At 43.6% G+C, this 12,610-nt stretch overlaps 1 protein-coding gene across 7 annotated transcripts in view; it reads left to right on the top strand.

Annotated features, from left to right (window-relative positions):
- Positions 1 to 12,610, top strand: part of ENPP2 (ectonucleotide pyrophosphatase/phosphodiesterase 2) — a 442,632-nt gene that overhangs the window by 382,680 nt on the left and 47,342 nt on the right. For all 7 annotated transcript variants that reach the window (XM_078686841.1, XM_078686846.1, XM_078686840.1 and 4 more), the window contains one exon: positions 7,072 to 7,207. In XM_078686841.1, the coding sequence (XP_078542967.1) occupies positions 7,072 to 7,207 (136 nt within the window). The remainder of the gene's footprint in view (positions 1 to 7,071; positions 7,208 to 12,610) is intronic.

The raw sequence follows: 12,610 nt of genomic DNA on the forward strand, positions 1-12,610 counted from the left end.
TGTCATCTAACAGACGGAATATTTCCAACTGGTGTTTCACCAAGGACCGAGTGTTAAGATACAAGATGGTCAAGGAAAGTGTCCTGGCTAAAGGTGGGGAGTTGGTCAATGGTGCCTTTTCAGGAGAGATAGGGGAAAAACCCAAACCCGTTGAAAGAGAGGGAAGCAGAATACCACAGAACCTATAGCAATCAGATGCTTATGAACAAGTGGCTTACCCATGCTCAGGGCCACTGGAGTTATCACACAGCCATGTTATCTTTTGCGTACCTAAAGATTTACTGCACATTCCTCCTAATTCACCGTTTGCAGCATTATATGAGGATTTCAACAAAACAAGGTTTATAACTCAAATTTCTGTACCCCGCAGTGGTAGGCTAATGGCAAAGTGTAATTGGCCACCTTTCAGTTGCTAATTACACTATTCAATTGTTAAATTGCACTGAAGTGGTGCAGCTTCTGCTCAGATAATACTACCATGTGTTAAAATGAAAAACTAGCAAAATAATGCTGCTGGAGAAAGCTCTTCTTCATGCTTAATTTGCCTTTTGACGCATAATACAGTGCAATATACTGATTAGTTTGGGCCTTCTGTACCACATAATTCCTGTAGCCCTGACTATGCCTAATGTCAACATATGACAGTTGTGTCAGATCATGCGATTTTGTATCATTAATGTGTAAAGGCTCTTCTGAAGACGTTCATCAACTTGAAGATGTCTTTCTATTTTCTTTGGGCTACTAACAAGTATTTGCCACTACGAGCAGCTCTACTCTGCCCTTTATGGTGGTTTGGAAGCACAGTGTACAAGGACCGCGATTGTATACCTTGGCTTAGCCTTCGCTACTTACGCTGCTGTTGCTCCCCATGGTCTCAGCGGCTATGAAAGCAGATCCAGGGGCAGAACTATGCGAAGGCAGGCCTTTGAAATGTCTGATAATGTTACATCAATATCAGAACACTCACAACTCTCCTGCACTTTCAGAAACAACCTGAACTACCCTGTTAAATATACTGGCCCCTTGAACGGCCTACTTGTTTATGTTTGTATACTATATTCATGCCCACTGTTGTATCCTGTTGCTTGGTTATCATTCTCTTGATGCTGTCTTGTGTTCACCGTTATGCTGATATTGAAGTGTCATTATGTGAGATGACCTTGTGTGCATCGATTCTAAATCAATGTAGGTGATCACAAATTGTTTCTCGGGCCATGTGCAGTACTCCGTTGCTGTCTAGGAAGGTTTGCACTCAAAAAACATACACAGGTTCTCTCTCTCTCTCTTTCTTATTCTCTCATTTGTCTTCTCTCCATCTCCAAGAGCAATGTTGACTTTCTTCAGTTTTCAACCCTGGCCCTTACCCCCAAGGCCCTGGCACACATAGAAATATGTTTGTAAGTCAAAGTCATGGCAAGGGGTCATTCCTTGCAATATTGTCTTTGGTGGACAGAGGCCGATGGATGTCACTTCCACTACATCTTAGCGATCTGAGGCCCATGACAAGGCACTCTTCTCTTACTCTTACCTTTACTTATCCGTAATGTTTTAATGCCAGTCTCCACAGCCCTGGAACCCTGGCAAACATAAGTTCAAATTTGCGAACTTTGTGGAAGAACAGGCCCTCGACAAACTGTTTGTCGTGGAAACCTGGGCAGATGAGACCTCGGGTCCTGACCTGGTGGTGGCTGTCCCACCAGGTTTCTCTTTTACCAGGAAAGATCGCAGAGGATAAAAAGGGGGTGAGCTAGCTATAGTCTATCAGGATTACCTGGAAGCATCCTTTAAAGAGATTTCTACTGGCCCTGATTGCGAAGTGCTCTCCTTCAAAATAGCCATTAATCACATATACTCTTTTAATGGAATGCTGATTTATCAACCCCCTGGACCCAGAGCTAACTGGTTATATACCTTGGGGCATCTACTCAAATATAAAGTTAATTCCCAGGACTATACCATTCTTGGCGATCTTAACATTCATCTAGATAACCAGCATAATAAGGATTTGATTGCCCTTACGGACCTTTTAACCAGTGTAGGTCTAGCACAGATGACGGAAGGCCCCATCCATAAAGCTGGACACCTCCTGTACACTGTTTTTTCTGATTGTCCTTTCTTGGAATTGAAAAAATATCCTGCAACTACTCTGAGCATGCAGCAGTTATGCTAACTCTCACTCTGCCCTCTACAGCCGGCAATAGGCCCCCTCCTGCTAGAAGTCTCGGGCGATATTAATGGCATTGCCTAGATAAATTTACAAAACAAAGAGGGAGGAACCCTACTATTTGACAATAGGGACAGGGTAGGTGCAGGTGCAAAACACAAGGACGTCCCTGATAGCTTGTATCTGATATATGTAAGTTCTGGGCAAGCAACAAAAGGTCTATCATCTACTTACAATTTACATTCAATATATGCAGTACTATGTATTAGAAGGGTCAAACCAAACAACAAGCAATAAAGAATGCAAAAATTATTAAAAATAAATATGACAATTTATTACATCACTTTGTTAAAAAAACAATTCATACATTAAAACATATCATATACAACAATCAAAATTTTACAGTTCATAGTTCAAGAAAACAGAAGTCGACGCTGCGTTTCGGTGATTGTCTACAATATTCACCTTTTTGAGGACAGTTTTCTATCTTAGCCACAGGGCTAGGTCTGATATCGTCTTTCAATTTCGATATGTGTAGACAGGATAAAATGAGGATAAAATTTCATGAATTCAATATATTTGCACCCGAGGTTAATACCAATGGGTGAAGTACATACATTTTAAGAGACCTTCTATGGGTGCCACCGTTTTTATGTAATGGAACACTGGGGAAAGCCTGACACAATGGACCTATAAATTAGTCTGTTAGCACTTCGCGACTGGATAGTGACTGAGCATAGATCTTCCACAATGGGATTCTTCTTATTGATCTGCCAATGTTTTTTGGAAAATATATTCTGCAGGCTGTAGGGTCTTCAATACACCTTAGTCATATGGAACGGTCTCCTTGCACCCAGCGCGGCCTCTTCCTCCTTGCCTGGATAAAACCAAGTTCAACACTCAACTAGGCAAGAGCATTCCACTCTTATCCCAAGACCTGAAGATGGCATCCTTAGGTTATCACAACTGGATTGGGCCATTGGTTCAAGCAATTATTCCTCAAACAGCATGGAATATTACCAGGACAGCTTCGACCGAACCTTGGTTCTCAAAAGAAGTTAGACTTCTTAAGAGGCAATATCGCAGACAAGAAAGGCGCTGGAGACATGAATATGATATGAATTAAAAAGGATGATATAAGGAATTATTAACTCACTACAAAAGAATGATCTATAATCCTAAAATCAACTATTTCTCGGAGAAAATCAAAAAAGCCAAAAATAACTCTAAAGAATTGTTCGCTATGGTCCAAAAACTCAGCCGAGTGCAAGAACCTAGACACTATGTACCTGACCAAGCCTTTTGTAATACCTTAGCTTCTACCTTTTGTAGTAAGGTATTGTGTATCTATGATAAGTTGTGGTTGATTATATCACTCCCTGATGTTGGAAGAGTGGATTTACAGAACTCCAGTATTCCCTGCATTACCCACTCTTCACATCTTTCAGAGGTTCCGCCTATAACTTACGAGCAAGTCATCAAACTTCTTTCTGCCACCAAATCCAGTTCACCATTGGACCCGTGTCCTCCTAAGATAATACACTCTGCAACTGCGTTATTCACCTGCCATCTTACTGAGACATTAAACCGTGTCTTTAACCCCTTCCATGCTCATGACGAGCTCAGCTCGTCATGCAGTACACTGCTTGTGTGCTCATGACGAGCTGAGCTCGTCATGAACAATGGGATTCAAGGGAGTTCAGCACCAAGCGGGAATTGTTTTAGCATTGATAGTCTTAAAACTGGAATCTTTCCTAAAATGTGGAAAAAGAAATCCATTCTACCACTTTAAAAAAAAATAATAACTTGGATCAAACAGATCCAGTCAACTACCATCCAATTGTCCACCTGCCTCTACCAGCAAAACTTCTGGAAAAATATATGAAGGAAGTACTGGCCAAATTCATCAATAACAATATTATTCTGGGCCCAACACAGTATGGTTTCCGGAGTGAACACAGCACCAAGCTTACATCGATCATGGCGTCAGAAGAAATCAGGCGCTCTGCGGATATTGAGGGCATGGATGCCCTGATATTACTGGATCTTTCTGTGGCGTGTGATACAGTAGATCACAGCATCCTAATACACTGCCTCAAAGAAATAGGCATAGCAGGCGTTGCTCTATCTTTGTTCAAATCCTTCCTTATGGACCGGGAACAATTTGTGGAAGTGTACGGCCTTCGGTCCCATAGCTTCAAACTTCCTTGTGGGGTCCCACAGGGCTCGTCCCTGAGCCCAACCCTTTTTAATGTATATGTGGTCCCCCTGGCTAGACTAATTAAATCCAATGGATTTGCCATGGTATCATATGGAGACGACACCCAGATTATAGTTTCTATTTCAAATAATACTCTGGACACAGCTGACAACTTTCATGCCTGTATGCGACAGGTGAGTAGATGGATGTCAGCGAACTGCCTTAAGCTGAACTCTAATAAGACCGAGGTTCTTCTTTTCAGCAGAGATCAGTCTATCTGGTCCTCTGACTGGTGGCCCACAGAATTAGCCCTCCTCCCCCATTCCAGCAACTAAGGCAAGAAACCTGGGAGTCATTTTTGACACCATCTTGTCCTTTTCCCACCATGTGAAAGTGATCACTTCATCCACCTGGACATCTTTTCCTTTTACACCACCAGACCTTCAGAAAACTGGTTTCTACACTAGTCTGGTTAAGGCCGGACTACTGTAATGGCCTTCTGATTGGCATAAACAGAGCTCTCCTTGTTAAACTGCAGGTTCTACAGAACTCTGCCGCCTGTTTGCTACTTGGAATCCAAAAATATTCCTCCGCCAAGCATTCCCTCAATGCTCTACATTGGCTACCAGTGGAAAAACGGATACATTTTAAGGCCCTCTGCATCACCTTTAAGGCACTGCATAATCAAGGCCCTGCTTATCTGATTGACAGTTTCCGCTAGTATAGCCCGACCAGAAAACTGCGGTCCTCTTCACACATGTTGGTGGAGGTTCCCTAATCACGACTATCAAACTGGGGTGGCAAAAGCTATATAACTATCACAACCAGGCTGTGGAATCGTCTGCCTTACAAACTCAAAAATTCGCCCGATCTGCTTTCTTTTAGGAAAGGTTTGAAGACCTGGCTATTTACTGCAAAATTTCGGTTATAGTTAGACTTTATCCTGTCTGGTTCCCCTCTTGACCCGTGTCCACCCTCCATCCTTAAACTCATTCCGGAGGTCATAACCCCCTCCCTCACCAATATCTGCAATTCCATGTTCATCACAGGCTCCTATCCCTCCGTCTGGAAAAAAGCAGTTATCAAACCCCTCCTGAAAAAACCTACCCTCGACCCTACAGCCTCACTTAACTACAGACCCATTGCCTGCCTTCCGTTCCCATCCAAGATCTTTGAAAAACTAATGAATAAACAATGATCCGATTTTATCAACCAAAACCACCTCCTGGACGATACTCAATTCGGATTCAGACAGGGTCACAGAACCGAAACGGCCCTCATAAGGGCCGCCGATGAGGTTGGGAGGATTTTAGACCAGGACGGTGCGGCGCTCCTCATACTTCTGTATCTATCTGCCACGTTTGACACGGTCGATCATGCCATCCTGATAGACCGTGTCTCAACCTTAGGTATCAATCACACAGCTAGGGAACTTCTAGCCTCATTCCTTACCAACCGCACCCAATCAGTAAAGCTGGGCTCCTTCTACTCACCTCTCTTTACTCTTCCCTGTGGGGTGCCCCAAGGATCCTCGCTAAGTCCAACCTTATTCAACATTTACGTTTCGGACTTAGCGAGGGTGATTAAATCCCACGGGTTGAGTTTAACCTCTTATGCTGATGACACCCAGCTGGTGCTAGCAGTACATAAGGACGGGGTAGCGGTTGCGTCCAAATTCCAGGAGGGTATGCTAGCCATCAGGTCATGGATGACGAGCAACTGCTTAAAATTAAATTTGGAGAAGACCGAGGTATTGACTTTCGGGAACCTCACTCCCGGGTGGTCCCCCACCTGGTGGCCCAACGAAATGGGACCTCCGCCAAAACCCGTCACCAAGGTCAGAAACCTCGGTGTCCTAGTCGACGACAAACTCTTGTTTAATCACCATGTCAACGCCATTGTCTCCTCCTCTTTCTACAGCTTAAGAAAAATTAAGAAATTACTACCTTACCTCCCAGTCTCAGCGGGTAAAACATTGATCACCACCTTAATCTTCTCTAAAACTGAATATTGTAACGGACTCCTGCTTAATGCCCAAGAAAAGGTCCTTAACAAGCACCAATCAGTTCAGAACGCAGCAGCCAGAACACTGCTTGGCATTCCCAAGTTCAAATCCATCACACCAGCCAACTTCACTGGCTGCCTATCAGAAGCCGGACCAAATTCAAAGCACTATGCATTGCCTACAAAGCTATCAATAACTCAGGACCTCAGTTTAAAAAAAAGGCTTTTTCCCTATACACACCCAACAGACCACTTCGTTCTTCCACAGCCTACCTTCTCCCTGTCCCAAGCACCAAAAAATCCTCCTGGGGTGATAGGCGCTTCCTAGTCTTCACCGCCAGACTCTGGAACTCCCTTCCTCTCCCCATCAAAACCAGTCCCACACATCACCTTTAGGAAACAGTAACCAATTTAACCAATAACCGCCCTGTAGCGTCTTTTTCCTGCCTGGATTCTAAGCCCTTAAGCGCCGAGACACCCCAGGGCATTTGTGCGCTATACAAATCACACAAACATTAACATTTTATAATCTCAATGCTGGCAGGATGTTGGATAACAAGTACCAAGACGCCCTACGGTATTAGTTGCGCTTTACAAATAAATAAATAAACCTGCAACGTATGCCCAAAATCTTGACCATATGGCGTTCAGTGCCTTGCTAATGTTAATTTTTTCTTTTTTCCCTATTTTCATTCCCATGCAGGCAGAGGTGAGCGGAATCCCAGAGCACTTATCAAGCTGTGTGCGACTTGACCCACGTGTTTCAGCTGGCAACAGCCAGAGCTGCTCTGCTTACAAGGCAGATAAACAAATGTCCTACGGCTTCCTCTACCCTCCTCGTAAGTTATTTTACAGAAGTAGTCCTGCAGTTCATTGCTGTTTTTTTTTATAAGACTGCCTGTAGTATTTTCAGAGGATTTTTAGACGTCATGCGGTTATGAACGTTCACTTGGCACAACATGTTGGTTCAAGTTCCAAAACCAACCATGGCATTTCTGCAAGCTTTGGGTCAGGGGTCACAGTCTTGCTGGGTCTAGTTTCAGAAGTTCTTACATGGGCTTTACTCCTTCGAAGGCTGACAGTAGAGGCGTTGTGTATGTGCCAAAAACTGTATAAATTCACTAAGCAGCCGACAGTAATGCTACACTATGGATGGGGAGTTTGTTACAATATGCATGGTGGTTTAGATTGTGTTTATGTGACAAGGAGGGTATGGGAGGTGAGGTTTCACCTTGCTACCCTTGTATAAACACTATGCATGTAGAAACCAGCATAGGGGAAAGAATGGTATCCATTCTTTTGACAGAGTTTTGAATAACCATTGGGTCAAGGCAACACTGGAAAAGGTCTATGGATTGGGTTTGGTGCCTTTTGTACTCCGTGAATGAGAGACATGGGGGGATTCGGGGAGAGAGCACTTGAAAGGTTTGTTTAGCAACAGGGTGATGCCCTCACGTAACATTGTAATGTATCTGGCAAGCGTCCCCCGGCACTTTCCACACACAGCTGCACACTCTATGCTGTTAAAAATCAGGTAAAATCTGTTCCTATTCTATTGCCTTAGCATAACAACTACAAAGCTAAAGAAAGAAAAATCACTGATGGAAAGCCTGTTACCTGGAGGATAAGAACATGGTAGCTTGAAGGCTATGTTGTAAGGCTCTTCCTCCAACTAACATCCCTCCAGGAGTGATTATTGTGCAATCATTGTAATCCTAGATCTTTCCTCAATCAAGGGAATATATTTTATTAGCTACTCAATTCCACATCAGAACATTCTTTCACCATTGGGATGGTATGTTTTAATGGGGAAAGTGCCAACTTGGATACGGCAAAAATCTGTAATTTCCTGGAAGCTCACTGCAGACAACTGCCTTTGAATCAAGAGGTCTAGGTTCTCTTGACAGCTATAAAGCTAATAAATTCAGAACGATGGGCTTCACCACTTACATGTGTTTGTATGTGCTCCTTTCTCTTCATTTAGGCAGCACTCACTTCACTGAAAGGTCATTGTTGATTTATTTATTTATTGAACAGTGAATTAGTATTATGATCAGAAATGCTGTACATAGCAACAGAACCACAGTGTATACACATATGTGCGGTTTGGGTGGTGTGTATATAAACAATGTTTAGGTAAGATGCACGGAAGGGCCAGGTAGCTGCAACAAGCAGAATGGCAAGGCACAACTTGGAGCTAGAGCAGATGGATTTTAGTTGGCTTAGCCGAGGTTGCACTGGGAGACCTATCTATTTAGCATCTCTAATTGGAAGCCAGGAGATAAATTGTGTATGACATTAAATATCAAAATGATTAGTTTGTATGTTGTGTTGTATTTTACTGATAGATCATTGTATTGCTTATACTGGATATATGTTTGGGCTTGGAAAGATGATACAGATGTCTTGTGTCGATGTTTAGAGCTTTATTATCCAGTGGTAGGAGGGGATGTTGAGAAATGTAAACTAGAAGGCTCTTGCATTACCCATCTGCATGATAAGTGACATAACTGATTTTCCCATCCTCAATTTCCGCGGAAAGTGACATAATTGGATTTCCCAACATCCATCTGCACAGGAAGTGAGATCTCTACTTTCGGGCCAAAACCCTCTTTAACAGAAGAAGCCAAGCAAGAGGATTTCATTCCCATCATCTATCTGCACAGGAAGTGGCCTCTCTGGTTTCCAGTCAAAACTAAAAGAAGACACCAAGCAAGAAAACTTCATTTCCCGTCTGTTCAAAAGTGGCATCACTAGATTTTCCATTATCCATCTGCACCGGAAATTACATCACTGCTTTCCTGCCCCCAGCACGCTGCTCTCCTCACCCCCCTCCCAGGACCTACTTAATGACCACTGCACCACTGAAGCATGGCTGGTGCTCCAGAGGCAAGCCTGTCTGCACATGTCTGGACAGCATCCAGAGCCAGGAGCCCTAGTTTTTCCCGTGCCCACCACTAGCCTCAGTGCTCCTCCATTCTATCAATCCTGGGGATTGCTCGCCACCCTGCTGACACGCTACACACCACAATACAACACAGCACTACATGCGCCTCCTGCAAGTTCTCATGCATTCTCAAACACCCTATAACCTCTACTCATGCACCAACAGCACCCATTACCACACTCAGAACAAGGAAAACTTTGACATCACAGAAGAGTTCACCATGCTTCCTACCACCTCCAGTAACATCACGCTCTCACAAGACCTTTGCAACAAGTTCTCGTAATTATTTTGTAACATAAAAGCAACTTCGACCCTCAACCGCACCTAGTCACCGTTGCAACTCAACTTTGTATCACAGCTGAAGAACAAATCCTGACCTCGTGGCCCGTCTTCACCATCATCTAAATCACTCCTACTTTGAAGAACATCCACTCACGGGCCCCATTAGACCCTTCCCACAACCATGCCTACACCCAAAGGACTCCTACCAATTAGCGAAGCAGTAAAACCCGTTCTCAATGCCTCCATTGATTCAGCCACGTTCCCAGGGACATGGAAACATGCCACTGTCATGCCCCTGCTCTAGAAACCATCCGCTGCCCGGGCCACACTTTCTAACTACAGACCCATCACCCTCCGGCAAAAGTCTTAAAGAAACTAATGAACCAGTACATCACCAACCACTTCTGCAACCACCAGCTTCTCGACGCCACACAGTCTGGATTCAGACCCAAACACAGTACAGAAACAGCAGCACTCATCACTGTCACAGACAATATCTGCATGATCCTTGACAGAGGCGACACAGAAGTCCTTATTATCCTGGACCTCTCTGCAGTTTCACACCCCATCCTCAGATGGTGCCTGCATGGGATTGGCATCCAAGGACCTACTGTCTGCTGGATCTGCTCTTTCTTAAAGGATAAAACACAGACTGTCAATCTGGCACCTTACTCCTTGGAAGCCCGCCAACTCATCTGCGGAGTGCTTCAAGTGTCAATACTCAGCCCCACCCACTTCAATTAATACTTGATATCTCTGGCCAACAACATCCATGTACATGACATCAACTTCCTATCCTACGCCGACGACACACAACTCATACTCTCCCTCTTGGACAAGACCCCCAACACAAGAAATACATTCAACGCTTTTATGACTTAAGTCGCTAATTGGATGAAAGCCAACTATCTCAAGCACAACACTAACAAGACAGAAGTAGTGATCTTCAGCAAGAACACCTCACCATGGGACTCCAACTGGTGGTGTTTTGAAGTCAGACCCACACCCAGCATGCACGCAAGGAATCATGAAATAATCATCAACAGCAAACCGGACCGGAGTGGGCAGGTCAATGTAGTCATTGCATCCTGATTCCACACCCTGAAGATGCTGAGGAATTTCTTCAAATTGCTCCCAAGCAACACTAGAAAAACTGTCACTCATTCCCGAATCACCAGCAAGTTGGCCTACAGGAGCACCCTCTATGCTGAGACCATCAGGCATCTCCATAGAAATCTACAAACCATCCTGAACTCCACAGCCAGACTCATCCTTAACATTCTACACAGGTTTCACATCACACAACAACTCGGGGCTCAACTGGCTCCTGATACAAAAATAAGCTCATTTCGAACTCCTCAAACTCGTATACAAGCTATTACATAATTTAAGCCTCAGCTACCTACCTCCGTCCATCAACCACCCACACACCTCCTCTTCACAAGACTCCTACTCGCACACATTCCACACATAAACAGAATCATATCAGGATGACGGGCGTTCTCTTACATTGCTCCTAAAGCATGGAACGGCCTCCCACTCAAAACATCTTCCTCTATTCTTGATTTCTGAAATAAGATGAAGACCTGGTATTTAAATTCAAGCAACCTACCATATGCAGAGCTAGGCAAACACACCTCATCAGCCCCAGGATACCTATGTGGTTATAGTGTGCTTTACAAATACACATAGCATAACCTAATCAAATTTGTAACCCCTCCTCTGTGGAAGGGATTATTAGGACACATTTTGAGAATATTGAGCACTTGGTATCTTCTAGCTGTAGATGTATTGAACTACTCTGGGCTTACAGTGGGGTTGAATAGTACACTGAGGCTAATGGTTGAAGGTGCAGGGCTGTGTGTGCAAGTGGTAATATAGGAATTGGAAGATAGATTCGTATTTAGCAGGGAAGTAGATGAATTAAGTAGTAGCGGCTTTAAGCATAAAAGATCAGGTAGATAGTCATTCAGTGTCAAATTGCTGTGAGACAGTCCGTGATTTTAGACAGGAAATCAGAAGTGAAAGTTGGGCAGGACTCAAGATGATGTCTCCAAGGTATGAAGTATTGAGGTAAAACCGAGGTGTCAGAACCGAACCTTGAGGTATACCAGATGTTAAAGGGGTGCGACCGAGAGACGTAAGAACACAAGACTGAGCAAAAGCATTAAAAAGGTAGAAAGAAAATACATTAAATTAGTTCATGATTCTTAGAGTGGTGAGTTTAGAAAAGAGAGCAACGTGATCGATGCTATCATGGGCAACAGAGAGATCAAGAAGTGTTGGCATAGATAGACTATAAATTATTTAGGTGAGCATCAATAATGTAGATGGAAGTGGGATAAAGTATTGTCTAGGTTTACCATATAGTACCATAGAGTATAGTACACAAAGCCGATTGGAAAGCATTCATTTAATTATGTGTAGTTAGAAATTAAATAGAGCAATTTAATTCAAAACATTCTAACATTTGTTTTTAAAGAGGGGAGTTGAGAGTCTGGGCAATAATATAGCAATGGACGGTTCAGCTATGGGTTTTCTGAGTAGAGGTAAGAAGACTGCAGACTTGAAGCATTCAGAATATGTCCCTGTGCTTAAAGAGTAGTTGAAAAGTGATGTCAAACAAGATGGCACCCAAGATGAGAGAGCAAAAAGTTTGTTAATTTAAAAGGGTCAGAAAGTGCACATGAGGGGTTAGCGTTCTTCCGTATAGGGATAGTTGGGGCGGGATTTATGTTGAGGTTGCAGGGGCTGACGAGGGGTCCACATTGGTTTTCATTTTTTATGTTTGGGGTCCTGGAGGCCACTGCTCATTGAGAAAGAGAGGGCAGAGTGGGAGTTTGTGAGTAGGGGAGAGAAGGCTGTTCTAGTATGTGCAAGATGTGAGTGGGAGCGCAGAGAGCCGATCCGATTTCATTTGAAAGTACTCAGACTTGGCAGTGTTCATTGTGAATGTGAACACATGAAGTTTATAGAGCTATATATTGCGCAAACTAGACACGAATATATTGGG

This window comes from Lissotriton helveticus, chromosome 4_1, assembly GCF_964261635.1.
Source record: "Lissotriton helveticus chromosome 4_1, aLisHel1.1, whole genome shotgun sequence".
NCBI classification, from domain to species: Eukaryota; Metazoa; Chordata; class Amphibia; order Caudata; family Salamandridae; genus Lissotriton; species Lissotriton helveticus.